The sequence below is a fragment of the Molothrus aeneus genome, chromosome 7, assembly GCF_037042795.1.
Source record: "Molothrus aeneus isolate 106 chromosome 7, BPBGC_Maene_1.0, whole genome shotgun sequence".
NCBI classification, from domain to species: domain Eukaryota; kingdom Metazoa; phylum Chordata; class Aves; order Passeriformes; family Icteridae; genus Molothrus; species Molothrus aeneus.
Genome location: NC_089652.1, coordinates 15,121,985 through 15,137,897, shown reverse-complemented (window position 1 = coordinate 15,137,897; position 15,913 = coordinate 15,121,985). Strand labels below are relative to the sequence as shown.

At 36.5% G+C, this 15,913-nt stretch overlaps 1 protein-coding gene across 1 annotated transcript in view; it reads right to left on the bottom strand.

Moving 5' to 3' along the window:
* The window catches only part of CERKL (ceramide kinase like), a 52,655-nt gene that overhangs the window by 2,785 nt on the left and 33,957 nt on the right, over positions 1–15,913 (bottom strand). The window contains exons 4-11 of the mRNA XM_066553443.1: positions 15,129–15,192; positions 12,364–12,506; positions 6,273–6,347; positions 5,004–5,181; positions 4,683–4,751; positions 4,337–4,362; positions 4,145–4,253; positions 1,119–1,215 (exon numbers count right to left, since the gene is read on the bottom strand). Coding sequence (XP_066409540.1) covers positions 1,119–1,215; positions 4,145–4,253; positions 4,337–4,362; positions 4,683–4,751; positions 5,004–5,181; positions 6,273–6,347; positions 12,364–12,506; positions 15,129–15,192 — 761 coding nt within the window. The remainder of the gene's footprint in view (positions 1–1,118; positions 1,216–4,144; positions 4,254–4,336; positions 4,363–4,682; positions 4,752–5,003; positions 5,182–6,272; positions 6,348–12,363; positions 12,507–15,128; positions 15,193–15,913) is intronic.

Sequence of the window (15,913 nt, the reverse complement as noted above, 5' to 3'; positions counted from 1 at the left end):
ATCAAAAAGCTGGCACATTTTTTGTTCTAAGTAGGAGAATTTAACTCAAGCTTTGACCACATGAGCCATTATATATTCCAGCTAGTGCTTATATATTAATGTGGTGTTTATATCATAAATAGTGCCTCAGAAAGAAAAAATCACGTCCAATTTGTATTCCTATATTGGACTCGATCTACCTGCAGGTAAGGGGTTATATTTTGCACATACCAAATACTTTCAGAATATGTGAAAGTCCAAGCAGATTGTTTCCTGTGCTCTGTTCATCATCACCCGACATCTTGTCCTAAACCAGGCCAGTTAGAGTTCTAGTAAATGATTGTCTTAAGCTTAAAGGAGTGCCCACATCTCCTTGTCTGATTTGTAACTACAAAGGCAGAGAGAAAAGCAAGGCATTCCTCCAAAAGCATACCTGGAAAGCTTAAGCTATTTCAATTCAGCCATTAGTGCTGTCACCTGGAATTGTCACCCATCTCTCCCCCAAACTCCCTGGCTGTAGATGAATTCAAACCCAAACCTTCCTGTTACAGTGATTTCACATAATCCCAGAACACTTGAATGAGTACCAGCATGCCTGCGCCATGCAGTGGGGCTTTAGACAGCAATAAGATCTATGTTTGAATGCTTCATTTTTCTCTTCCAAGACAGAATTATGAGTACAATTTTGAAATACAGTTTTGCAAATATAACTAGATGGGATGCATACCTGCTAAAAATTAATGCTCACTACCCACTGCTACCAGCACAGCATGAAATTACCAACTTTACCAATTTCTGACAGAGTTGCGGGATGGCCCCACAGTTCTGCATTTTTCACCTCTGTACTACACAAAATTCAGACACAGCATCCATTTCCTTATTGTAGTGGAAGGGCTTTACACCCATAAAACTATGGTACAACACAAACACAATTTAAACCACAACAGATGGACTGAAATAGGCTAATCTGTATTAGTCTAGTGATTTAAAAAAAGAAAAAAAATCAGCTAAAAAGGGGCTAATGTATTCTGACAGGAAGCTAAGTCTCCTTACGAGGATGCTAACATTAACTCTTGCAGCTTGTCTACTTTCACGATTAACTGTTCTTTTTATAATCACCAGAAAAAAATTAACAGTACCTGATTTTTCGCAGTGGTGTATCTTTTCAGATGCTTTATAAACTCTGTTCGAGAAGTATTTTGTACCACAATAAGAGCCATACTTCCATTGTTCAACCTGAAAAGCAGACCAAAAAGATCATTATCTTTCATCATTAATTTGGAAGTATAGCAGGCTCTTCAATAGCCTAGATTAGAAAGAAAAATTTTTAAAAGCCTACAAGAGTAAATTAATAGGATAGTCTGAATGGTTTTTCAAGTCTTTTTTCTGACTCCCACCCCACAGATCAATATAAATTATGCACTGAAGTTATTCAGCATCAATGTATTTATAGCATACATTGTAATAACAACTTCTTTATCAATAGCCATCATTTCTTGAATACAATACATATAATCTAATAAAAGCTTGCTTTTCTACTTAACAGATGGTTTTTAAACATTAGGGATCACAAACTTTTCTTTTTACTTTTCTCTCCAGCACCAAGTAACAGCTACTGTAAGTGCTGTGAGGCAGAGCTGTACCCAGAAAACAGTGCCATGGTGCATGGGAGCCCCCCCAGCACAGACCCAGTGCAGGTGGGTTCCCCCACTCCCTCCACCAACACCCATGCCGCCCTAACAAAGGCTGCCATCTCCAACTCACACTCTCATAGCAGTTCTTGGTACAGTTCTATTTATACATTTCACAAAACAAAATAAAAGTCAAGGACTAAGAGTTTTGTACGAGCTAAAACAGTCATGTACTAGAGATTAAAAAAAAAGAGCCCTCACAGTGCAGATACTCAGTGGCTCTCAGTATTCAGTCACCATGGGTATTTTAGCATCTTTGAGAACTGGGGTCAGACTGTGAGCCAGTGTGAGTTCCCCCATTCCTCAATGGAATGTACCTGGGCACAGAAACTAACAACTGGAATATCCATGCAACCATGCCTAAGTCCCATTTGAGTTATAGAGACAGATCAGTGTTCAACAAGAGTACTTGATGAACATGGCAATCCCTGCTGAGACTGCCTTCTGGAGAGAGCTGGTGTATTTCCTATCTTCTGCACATTTATTTATTTATTTATTTATTCAGCATCTATTAGGAAAATATCTTAAGTGTGTTTAAAAAAATGACTTCCAGCCTACTAGCCCTGAAAGGGATAGTTCAGATAGCCCCTGAACAGCTGCATCAGGAATGTTCCCAGACTATGGTAACAGCACTATCTGGGAGGGTAATTGTTACATAAACATTAAGCAAGTCACCTGGCACAGCAGTACTTTGCTGATTCAGGAAAGAGTGAGGATGACATTTAAAAAGTTGCCTCCTTATCATATTTGTTTCAATAAAAGGGCACAGCAGACTACTGGGCATTCAGCACTGAGGCCTTTCATCTTTAGAAATTACTAAGAATTCTCATTAATTCTCTAAAAAGCCCCATCTGCAGTGAAGCACAACACCTATGCTGTGAAAAAGACATCCCACAGGGCTCACATAGCACAGACAGTTAAATATATCTTCTGGACACATTTCTGCAAATTTAGACCAGTGTAACTGGTGTTACAGGCAGCGGCCAAAGCTTGCACCCCACTTCAAAAGTCTTCACATGGCAGAAACCTCTTGGGAAAAAAGGAGAGAGAAGAAACCTACATGAGTTCCTTCCATAGTGGGTCTGGAGTCTCTAACAATCAGTGCCATGTTTTTGTTTCCCATATTGAAGAGATTTACAGTCAATATGTTATTCACTATGATAAAGGAAGCTCTGTTTGAGTCTACCCTTCCTACTCTACTAGCTGACCACACTTCAAGATTATTTTTAAAAAGAGATGAAAGAACAAAGGGTATTCTTACACACACAAAAAAATAGGGAGATCCATGGAGCAGCTACACTAAGAGAGAAACTGGCTCATTCAAACCTGAAATAACTGCATGGAGATATCACAAAATTCCCTGTCACTGAGAAATGGGGAAGAACAGATAGAAAGAGAAAGCAAAGCTAAAATTCTCATCAGAATTTTCCAAGTGACTGGAAAATAAAAACACTAAATGCAGAACAAAGTTCCTAAGATGGGACAGCATCAGAGCACTGTCTTGAGGACTGTGAGAGTAGCGGGACCCTGGGAGCAAAGAAAACTTCTCATTGAGAGTTTAATCATAAATTATTTGGTTCTACATTGTTTCCAAGAAGTCAAATTCTACCAAATAGGCCAGTAATTTTGAAGAAAAATACCTCATCAATTCTTCTCTAATTTCAGCTAGTGACAATCTAATGAAAGAAAAGAGACTCATTCCATTAATTTCCCTGAGTGTTTGGGTTTTTTGGTACACATTCATGCACTCTCACATGAGTCTCTGCATTCTTTTTTTGAGGGAGCATTTTGTACATACAACTACAAAGTCTGTACTTGCTATTCTGCTCAATTGCCAACTGGATACAACAGGTACAAATATTTACCACCTAAGAACTGCTTTGGTCAGCACAAAGCAGGCTCTCAACAATGACCTAAAGGCAAAATGAGTCAGTGTCAACAACCAGGTTACATACTCTTTGGTTTCCCCAAACTCTGCATGTAGAAGCTTCATTTCTCAAGTTCTGAGGAAAATTAAACATAAATAATAATAAGAAAAAGACAACTGTGAACTTTAGTCCTTAAAAACATGAGAAAGACTCATATTTCATTTTTGCTGGCTGTAGAGCAGAAGACAAGGGCCACTTTTATATTTGAAAAAATAAAATTAAATCTAAGGGTGAAGTTTCCCCATAAAGCCAAATCCTATGACAGATGACTGCTCCATGACTACTACTTAAGTCAGACTTGCCAACTAATTTAATCACAGCAATTATCCACTCATAATTCTAGGTAGACTGCTTGACCTTATTTGCCTGATCCAAAAACTGATTACAATTCCTGGGATTATCAAGTCTGCTGCAGTCTATGCTCCCTCCCCCAGTCCAGAGGGACTAGACTACCTAAACATAGGCTCATATTCTCGGAAAAGCCAAGGTCTTAAGGTAAGATGTCAGAATTTATAGACATGACTAATTCTCTAAACCCATACTGACCTCGTATTAGGTGCCAAGCCTCTTGGTGCCATTGAACACAGACAAGGGATTGCCATAATGCTCACATTCAGGAAGTGACCCTGAATTTTCTGCCATTGATCCTTGCTACCTAAATATAACAGAGTAATTCTATATTACTCCAGTTAATCAGCCATGGTTCACCTTTAAAAAATCCTAAAAGCAGAAACTCACCTTTTTTCGTTCTCTCTTTCTTCTTTCTAAAAGGGTGGAAGCATGTAGGTAAAAAAAAATTAAAGTCAGTAGCACATTTAAGCAACATATACTTTATTAAAAAAGTAACATATTAGTGGAACTGAAAAAATCAGTAATACTGAGTGGAAGACTGCCTTGTAACAAGATCCTCTATAACAGTCTACAGGAAACACAATATGTACAAGTTTGCAGGTGTCAAAATAAATATTTTTTAATATTATATCACCTGTTGATTAAATTTGAACAAAGTAAAGAATTTGTACAATTTTATTCTTCAAGGACACATTTCTGTAGCTTTGGAATTGCTTGCGTCAGTTCTACTTACCTGTCCTTCTCATCAGTGTCTTCCTGTGGAATTTGTAGAGGGAGAAATGATAATTCACATTCCTCTGGCCTAGAAAAGCAATGACATTTACTGTGATGTAAACCAGTATTCTGACTGTTAGACACACTTTTATCAATGTTAAGATGATTTTTTAGGAAATTCTGAGTGTACACAATTTATCTCCTCTTTAATTTGTAAGAGGGAGATACATCACATCTGAGTTAAATCTGTCTGCAATTAAGATAAACTACCGCTCTCTCTGTCTTTATGAGATTTATTATTTCCCTTTCCTCAAGAAAATAATAACATCTCTTGGCATACCTGAGATCTGCCAGGGCTTTGATGAAAGCAAAATCCTTCCTTTGGCTGGAGGGCATCCAGCGGTGCCTCTCTGCCAAAGCCAGCGTCCTCGCCCCAAACCCAAACATGGCCGAGAACCCAAAGCGCAGCAGCTTCCTTGGAGTGCTGAAGGTACACACATCTACTGCTTGGATGTGTCCTAAAGTTTCACAGATAGACAAGAGAAAAGAAAAATTTATATTTCAAATGACACACAACTTACCATTTCTTTTTCATCTACTTTAGCTGGGCAAAAACCCCTTCAGACTCCTCCCTGTCTCTAGGAAATGAATTTTACTAATCAAAACCAGAATCAATCTAGAAAAAAATTAAGACTCTATCAAAGTAGTAATTTCAGATGCTTGAAAATGTTAAAGCTATGGTAAAACATTCAGCTACTTCATAAGACTGCAAAGAGTCTTAATTCTATGCACATTTTCAAAAATCAATTTCACAATTTCAAGTAGAATCAAGGAAAATGTAATATTGCTAATATTTGCATAAATCTCTGCAACTGTTTCACCAAATATATGTAATGACTGCACATTGTACTGGAGGATATATGGGAACTCTTAAACATAGGTTTTAAAGGTATTCATGTTTACAGTTATAAAATATAAACATATAATTCTGTTCAAGATAGGATATAACTTTTTCTTTAATAGACACGGCATTCAGTGTCTCTGATTTTTAAAGAAAGACAGGTTTATATTTTGCCTGTAAAGCATTTTGTATTATGACTTGAGAAACAGAGCAAAGACTCTTCCACTGCAGACTGCAAGACCAAGAGAAGAGATACTCAAGAGGGACCTTAATCTTTTTTCTCTTTTTTTAATTTAAAATAAGTTATAAATAAAGACTGCTTTGAGAGTAAAATTAACATTTTTCTGACAAAGTATTTGCTGTTCCTAAGACCCAAAAATAAGGTTTGCACTAGCAACCTACTTTTCCCTTTTAGCATAATTACATTTTCACATTCAAACCCCATTTATTGTGCAGACCCAGTGGCAAATTATACAGCTTTTCTATGAATAAAGCTTCCTTATAGAAACTGTTAGTAATTAAAATAAATGCACCAGGAGCTAAAACCAGGATAGAATAGAATCATTTGGGTTTAAAAGCCTTACAATATAGGTTACAGTGACACAGCAAAATGCTATCTTTACTGAGCAACTGGTTATGACAAACTTCTACACACTGCTTTATTATTTATAAATTCTGGAAGTGAATGTAAAATGTAAAAATATTTACCCATTACAATGTGCAGTGCTGCAGTCACTGCATGTTTAATACCATAGAGTGTATGGGCCAAAATATTTGTAGTACCTGTAAAAGTGAAAAAAAAAAAAAGCTGTAAAAAACCATGAGAGATACAGAATAACCAGAACAAACATACACAGCATTTTTAATTACTGCATATTAAAAAAAAAAATAAAGCCTGCCCATAAATTCTCTTGTTAACAGCAGAAATGCTGAATAGTATTAAATTAAAACCTTTAAAACTTCCAGAGGTCTATAAAATCTTCTCAGCAAATTCATTCGCAAGTGCCATAAAAACAAAGCAGTGGGAGAAACAAGCTTTACAAAATATTGCCTGCTTGGATTTTTTTAAATCATCTTCTTAATCATCATCTCTTACATACCCAAGTGCTGTACTAAGGAACTGGAGACAGATTATATAATAAAATGTATTTGGGGAATACTTTTAGGTTGGTAAAATAATACCAGACAGTGTAAAACTGTACATTTTTCAAGCTAAATGATATTTAATCTAGTCAAAGATAGCTGCTGTGCTTCTTGCAGGCTACATTTTAGACTCTTGGAATAGTGAATAAAATTAATTACTGCACATCAGCTTCACAAGTAAGAACTCAATGACTGAAAAACAGGGCAGGCAGAATGTGACATCTGACAAAGAGGGGACTTGCACTCAGTGCACCCAGACTGATCCATCTCACTTTTATCTGTCACTGCCTGGATGCTGGCAGCCAGTCGTTCTACCAGCTACCAGAGAGAAGAGAAGAACAGATTTTGATACAAGGGAGTGAATAAATCAGGTGGTAAATAGAGGAAAAAGTCAAAACCCAGCAACGTCAGCACAGAGTTGAAAAAGAGAGTGGAAAATCAGCTGTCAGTTTGCAAAAGAAAGAAGCAGAGCTCTGAAGGCCCATGACTGGTTGTGATTAATATCTCAAGGCACTTTGCCTGGGTAAGAAACATGGAGATATATATGTAAATTTTGCTCTTCTGCTTTAATGCCTAGGACATAAAATACTGTGCATCAGCTGACTTTTGAATATAAATTTATTTTTAAAATCATGAAGAAGGAGCAGTTGTGTCTTTCCTAAATAGGAGTAGTTTTTAAAAAATTTCAAATTTATTTTTCTCATTTCTGGCATTACTTAGCCAAGCAGCAAAAGAATTCACGTCTGGAAAAATAAAGGCCTGCCACCAAATAGGCACAATATTGACTTCTTCATATCACTAATTAAGGGATGAATAATTAAAGTTTAATTAAAAGAACAAAAATTACCTAAGAACAGTTTAGAACCTAACATTTCGATACAAAAATGAGCTCAGATTTTCAAATAATTTTTCAAATAATAGATTTTCAAATAATTTTCTCGTTTCAATTATTTATAATTGAAACGAGAAAATTATTTGATAATAATCTACAGGAGAAATAGACAATTCTGGATGTTAAATTTGCCCTAAGTTTTATGGAAGAATTACTTGCATTTCTTAAGAAGGGGAAAGAAGGGAAGAAAGGAAAAGACTACTACGTGTCAAGGAACAGGTACTCAATATTTAAATAAGCACTTTAAAGCATAATGTACCAGATTGAAAAATTTTGCTTATCCTCAAATTCTGTTTTTATGTCATGTAGAGTGTAGAAAAAAATCCTGAATTTGCCAAGACTGATGTACGTCATTACAAAGCTCTAAAGGCATCATGCCATTCTTATTCGGGAATATATCTTTGATTTTTTTCCAATAATTTCTCTAAATAAAAAAATTTAGTATAACTGGGAATCTCACAGATCACCTGTTACATCCTTAGTGCACCTTAGCCTCTGAAAGTAATTCAGAACTTCATGGAAAGCTGTCATAACATCAAAGAGAGGAGCTCTGTGTTCCTGCTATATGAAGGAAGTGAGGTACATCTTTTAAGGTAACAAGTACCCAAAACCTACAAAAACCCCTACATTTGACCTAAAAAGCAATTCTTCCCAGAATACTACAAGTATACGCCCAACATATTTCATGTTTGAATGACTTCATGTTTGATTTAACTTCCAGATCCAACTAGTTCTGCTTTGCCAGTGAAGGTAGCTAGAGATGTAATTAAGAACACTCAAATATTTCCTTCAATCAGCATTATACAGCTCTTATCAACTGTTATGAGTATGTCTCCAAAACAAAGGAAATCACACATACAAGCAGCAGATTGTTACAAGTCAGGCACATCATGCTTACTTCCTGCGTGTCAAGACAGGGCAGTTGTTATTCTAAAAAAAAATGTTTCACTTCTCACTGAAGATCAAGCTAATTAAAGAGCACAAGGTGGAATATAGTTTGGAAGATCAAGCTTGGTATGAGTTTAAGCTGCAAACGTGATTTAAGAGTAATTTATCAATGCAGATGGCAGCAAGATACCAAACAACCACAGCTGAAGTCGGTACCAATCTTCAAACTGACTTTAATGAGACCTAAATCTCATTCCTACTAAACAGGATAGGCACAAGTAATTGCATCCTTCTCTTAAATCTTTGGAGCTCATTAACATTTGCAGAAGTAAACAAGGCAAAATCCCACCCTTTCAGGACTCTGAGGAAGATAAAACAAGTTCTGTGTTCAAAACCAAAAGCACCACATCCACCCTTCCACAAGTTGAAGAACTAGGCCAAGCACAGTTTTGTGGGAGCAAGCACCATCATATTCTCTAAAAACTCCACTTAGCACATGCCTACCAGCAGTTTTAATCCCAATAATGACTGAATAATGTGCCTTATTAACTAAGTCCTATACAAGCAGGATGTCAGACAAAATAATCCAAACCAAAACAAACAAGCAAACCCAAAACATGCAGCCTATAAACAAGGTAGAAAAATATACAAAAATAAGGAACCAAGCCTTTCTTATTTAAATGGTGATTCAATAATGGTTTTAATGCCATTATTCGTACTCCCAAGTAATCTCTTTTCCCCTATGCAAGCTCAAGATGTTATTTACCAATAACAACTGTTCCCCTGAACGCTATCATATTACTTCAGAACTAAAAGCCTTTGATGTCCATGACTTGCACTGCTCACACATTAGTTAGTCACATTTTTAGTTCTCACTTCAGCTACTCAATTTAATGTGAAAAGGTTTTATCCATACAATTCCAGCATCTTTATCATTAGCATTTTTTTACAGAAACAGATTTTATTACTCCAAAATGAAATCCTGTTCAAAATATCAACTGATTTTCCTGACATTAGAAACAACTTCCTTCCACCTCCTTCCCACCAAAAGTGCAAAAGCATCTCAGTAAGAACAGAGTATCTGCAGGTCATGACTGATGAAGGTACCAAACAGAAATTGTAGAGGAAAAAAATTGTCCTTGGAAGTGCAAGCACTTCTGCAGTACAATTAACTTAATTAACCAGACAACATGAATATTCATAAGGCTGTTAATGTCTCCCCCATCCAAACAGATAAATGTGATGTAATGACTTCCTAGTCAAGCATAGCTAAAATTCTGATGAAAACTGCACCAACATTTTGGTTCTTTGCCTGAAATATCACAGAAATTAAAAATCCCTCAGTAATATTTTATTTTCTGAATTAATTTGGAATCATGAATTTATTTATATGGACCCCTTTGGATCAAAAGGTTCACAGGCATCAGATATAGATTGTCTCTTATTCTGTAACAACTGGATAGCTTTTTTAATGTCCTTCCACAGTTCCCCCTCCCCTTTCTCTGTTTCCCCCTCCATACAGTTTCTTAGCAGTAGTTCCCATAGCAACAAACACTCTTGCTAATGGCCAGCAGTACAACTGCAGGCTTCCCCACATCTCATCCATTTGATTTGGACCACAATAAGGCAGCTCAGTAGAGTATTTCAGTAAAAACATACTCCCCTCTGGACCTCTCTCTTCAGGAGGTAAATTGTTTCAAAAGCATCTTCTTCCCATCAAGAAGGCTGAAAGTTCAAAATGCTGTCTTAGGTACTTATTATAGAGACTAAAACCAGATTTTACACCACCCACATAATACTATCCTGTAATTCAGTTGTTGATCCTACTTGGCTGGAAAATCCTAATAATGTTGTACAATGGATTTCTGATGGGGAAAAAAAATTTAACTGACCAGAGCTGCATCCTCATGAGAACAAGTATCATACTTACCTTTTTCCTAACTGAGCACCTCATGGAATATCAGGCATATGGAAATCAAACAAACAACAGATTGTTTTTAAGAACCTATTAGGAATTTCTCACAATATCATTTTATAAACTGTTCTGATCCTCTTTCACAAAATCTATGCCATTCTGTGTAAGAAACCCTATGGAATTCTTTTGGGTTTAAAAGTCCTTTCTGATAACAACATATTGGTCTTAAACTGAGGATAGAAGGCACCAGTGAGAGGCACAGTGACCCACACACAACATGGAGTCAGGGGCTGCAAAGATTCTGTCTCAACACCATCGAGATATTCACAGGAACTGAGTTGGTAAGTGATGGCCCAACTTCTGTACTCAAATTCATTACCTTCAAGTCTTTGACATTGTTGTCTCTTTTATCAAGGGTTTTTTAACCTGAGATAAAGCTAATGTACTCTTGCTCCTTAAGAAGCAACTAATGCTCCTTTTATATGTGCAAACCAAAACAAAGCATTTAAAAATCTGCTGGCTCAGTTCAAAGTGTCATGCTCCTTTTTTTGTAGAAAACTCAAAACAGTGATTTGCTGTTTTACTGGCTGTAGGAATGTTTTTCTTACCAGTTAAAAACATCTGAGGAACTAAGTAGTCTTAGCACACATTCACACCAGAGAGTAGTGTTCATGCAAAAATGCCTCTCTTCTTTTCAAGAGAAGTGACTCACTTGGTAGTCCAGAATCAACCCTGACTGTACTGATATGTGCTGGTTTTGGCTAGGGTAGTTAATTTTCTTCCCAGTGGCTGCTATGGGCTGTGTTTTGGATTTGTGCTGAACACAAGGTTGATAATACAGAGATGTTTTTGTTATTGCTGAGCAGAGCTTACACAGAGACAAAGCTATTTCTTCTTTTTCTCACTGCCATGCTGGTGAGGAAGTTGGGGGTGCCTGGGAAGGTGAGAGGAGACACAGCCAGGACAGGTGAGCCCAGCTGACCAAAGGGATATTCCAGACATATGACACCATGCTCAGTAATAAAAGGGGGAAAGGTGGGACATTGGAAGTGATGGCATCTGTCTTCCAAAGCCACTGTTACGTGTGATGGGGGCCCTGCTCTCCTGGAGATGGCTAAACACATGGAAAGCAGGGAATTAATTCCTTGTTTTGCATTGCTGGTCCTTTTCCCATTAAACTTTATCTCAACCCAAGAGTTTTTCAGCTTTTACCCTTCTGATTCTCCCCCAGTCCCACAGGTGGGGCAGTGATCAAACAGCTGTGTGGGGCTGGGCTGCTGGCTGGGCTTAAACCACAGCAGCTCTTGCTAAAACCTTCCTGCTGGGCACAGCTACACTCCAAGGAGTGCCAATACAAACACTGAGGAGAAGGGACACACAAACCCCCCAACACAAACAAAACCACACCACCAGATACAAGTTAATAAAAGAGCAAGATGACTTTTTAAGAGAGACAGATTTTCATGTCTGTAAAGAAGAAAGTAATTTTTTGCACACAATATTTTTTTTTAATATAATGCACACAATGTATTTCTGGGACAGCATTTTAAAATAGACCCTAACCATGAATCCAACTGAGAATTCTGCCAAGAAAACTAGAGATGCAAATCAGGAAAATCTAGAAAATAAAGTTTTCATTTGATATCATTTCTGTCAGGAAATAAGACTGAAACTTGATCTTGGATGGATCAGCTGAAAATTATTTTATTTTTGTTCTTTCTCAGCTTCTTCCTTCAGGCAAAGAGCTCATCTGTGCCATTACTATAAATTATCATTACAATTTAAAATCAAGTCATTTGTAATCAATATAAATCACCAATTTAGGACGTTTATTCAATAGCTCCCTTACATAACTGAAGCTTTAGCATCAAGAACTGCCTTTAGTAGCCAAAACTGTAAAACATGCCAGAGGGACTAAAAACAGATGACTAACAAAATGTAACAGTACCTTTCATTCTCACCTGCTGGTATTACTCCAAGAGGAACTGGGGCTCTGACAGGCTTTGACACATATTCTGTGTCTTTCCCAGCATCTATCTGGGCTCTGAGCAGTAGCCCGTGAGCAACTTCACTGACAGATCCATCTCCACCAACACAAACCACCCTACAACACAAAAATGCCAAAGAGTTCAGAACAAACTCTTTCATAACTGAACAAACAAGTGGAAAGCAGCTACCCACACGATATACATAATGATATTTCAAAAAAGCTAAAAACATTCTTTCTTTAACAACAAGCTTGGGCTTCACTGTCAGATCATTACCTGAATGCTCCTTAAGCATTCTTATTTCTGCTTTCTGTCTGAGTAGGAGTAAATATACTTAAAAACTGACAAAGTTTTTCTTACCTTACCACACATCATGCACATAAACTGATCAGATGGAAGAACCAAACACATGTTTCAGTGCCTCAGTGGAAAAGCTCTTTACATCTTTCAATGCTGACCCATACAAACATTCCAATGCCTTTTAATTGCCCTTACAATAACAACTCACCAAATATTGCAATAAAATAAAAAAACACTTGAAAACAGCTATTTTCCTACACTATGCAGGCAGTTGAGGGATTTAGCAAAGTATAAAATCCTAGTGCCAGCAATCCTTTGCACAAAGGTACTTAATCACTGCTTCTGGAGCACGTAATTAAACTCCCACCTGCTGTGGCTATAGAGAGGAATGCATTTGTCTCTAAAAGCTCTGTTACAGCAAACCTTTTTTTTTCCTTGTTTTTGTTTATTTAAGTACATATTACAGTGATTCTCCAAGTTAGTAAACATATTTTAATGATAAGAATAGTAATAATACATTCCAAGCATTTATGACAGAAACATCAGAGTTACTCTGGGAGCAATTCACCTAAATTATATTCTTTTCAAATAGCTGTATGAATGCAGTTGTGAAACTATGCCCAATCATTCAACCAGGTAAACTGGTCAGATCTTTATAAGAAAACACTCATTATGTTATTAGTGTTATCAAATATTTAAATTTAATTACCTCATCGCCTTTAACATTTTTCTTTAGTTTATATTAATATTTCCAAGGTGATTTTTAATCTCTAATTTTTAGGAACATTTCCTCTATCTAGCTAAACACTGCCACATTAAACTTAAAAAATTACAATATATAGCTTGAAGAATAGAATATAAAAGTTTGAAGCACATTTTCTTCCTGCTCGCAATCAGGATTCTTTGCCTTTCTTTTGACTCATTTTTTGTTTATTCCCAGGCTTAAAATTCTCTGTCACAATAGCAAAACCAGTTAATCTTTGAAGTCTGAAAAATTGAATACCTTCTTGTATACAAGAAGGACTTGTGTGGATTGTCTTCTAGCTATTAAAACTTTTGAAAACAGATATATTTTCCTCTGATTTTGGAGTGCTGTGTAGAGAGAGTCCAAGGAATAACATGAAAATGCTGCTAATTTTGTTTTTACTCTTTTAGCATTAATCATCAAGAGTTGCCTTTTTGGCTGGAAATAGAGATACCAGCAGGCACCTGGGATTCCAATGCTAATCAGTGAGAGCCTGATATGCATAAGGAGTAGAAAGTCTTCAGCAAACAAATTTTACTCAGACCTTGAAGAAGAAAGAGAGAAAGAAACATCTTTCTAAGAAAAAGAAGCATCTATTTAACCATCAGATGCAACTTTCTTAATCAACTATTCACTAAGGACTGACTAACCCAGGCTACTCTAAATATCCTTTAGGCTCCTGCCTAGGGAAGAAATGTATGTATGGGCATTGTCTGTTTCTGTCTCTGTGCAGATAGGAAAACCCAGCTGAGACAGCAGTATCACAAATGCAGTCCCTCTATTTGTCACCAAAGCTCAGCCCCAAGTCAGGGGTAAAAAGCCAAATTAATGAAGTGCCTCAATTTTCAGTGTCCCCAAAAAAAAGTGGATAGCAAAAAAAATGTGGAGTGTATAAGACATCTGCCTGTAGTCTTTAAAAATAGAATAGTGACTGGGGAAATCAGAGAAATCATAAATACAAACAAAGAGCTTTGACAAAGAATTAACACATAGGAGTGTCACTTTCAGAAAGCACTGAGATATAAACTGCCAGTTTTCTACTGCAAATCATAAACTTCAGTTTACTTCATGTGCTGTTAACATGGAAGGAACCATAACTCTCCTAGTGAGAAAATCAAGCTCAGAAACTGCATTGCTATATTGTTTACATACTGCAGTGAATTAAAAAAACATGTTGTCTTGTCATTTCTACATTTTTGTGTCTCTAAAAAAAAATTAATAGTAAAAAAGGTAGAGGTACATATGCCTATGATCTTTCAAAAGGGTTCCTTTCTTCCAGCTTAGATCTGGATACTGGAGAAAGCCTTACAGGGGAAGTTCTCAGTGTCTACCCAAAGATCAAAGATGAAACAATTCAAAAATGACTCAGTGTAGAAGATATTTGTGGAAAATAAAATCTAGGTTTTTTTCTTCTTTATCTTTGTATTCTTACAAATACAGAGACTGAAACCCACATGGAACATATTTCAGAGAGTTTTATGTTTATGTGCCATTATTTATGAATCCAAGATGCATTTCTATTGTCAGTAATTAATAAATACCAAAGTATTTAATAAGAACTGAATTTCCCAGGTTTCATATATATGAGAAACAGTGTAACTCATTAAATACCCACTGACATAATTTTATTGGAATACAAATAAAAAACAACATGATGAGGTTTACTAACCTTCATAGTCACTAACCAACTTACCCATCAAATGCCTGCAGTTCACATTCTTTAAGTACTGAGAGAGCATGTCCTTCATATTCAGTTACTGTGGAAAACATCAATTAGCAGCAGATTAGGTAATTTTAAATTATTTTGTCCATCCAATATAATGAACACAGAGTAATTCAATTCAGATTATTTTTTAAGTCATTAACACATTAAAAGTATAGAAGTTATATTTTACAATTATGCTAGCTAAAAGGCCAAACACTGAATTACAGCTGCTATCAGATACATGGCTATTTCATGCATTTAAATTTGGATAATTCAAGATGTTTGTCACATCAAAATGCAAGTTCTAGCACTGACACAGTTGGTAAACTTAAGGAAAATAAGCATATCCTCAGTTAAGATAGAATTACCTCAGGATCAATCAAAGTTAATTGTCTTTGTGTTAGGATATGCAAATTGCTAAATCAAAAATAAGAGAAGTTAAACACAGAAGTATGAAATCAAGCCAAATACCAGTGACAACAGCATATAACACACAGAGGAAGGTGGCACAAGTATACACCAGAGTTCATAGCCTCTGGAGGAAATGAATCTGTCACTCCACATTGATGTCTCTGTGTTTGCTGATACCCCATATAGTACTGTAAATGCCAGTGAAGACAGGATAAACTGGCATACTACAGATGGCACGAAGCATCATAACTACATTTAGCATTTTCTAGGGCAGCTTTGCCAGAAGAGACAGCCCAGCTGCAGCCACCCATCAAAGACTTTTGCTGACTGACATGACACTTGCAGATGGATTTTTTGTGTAA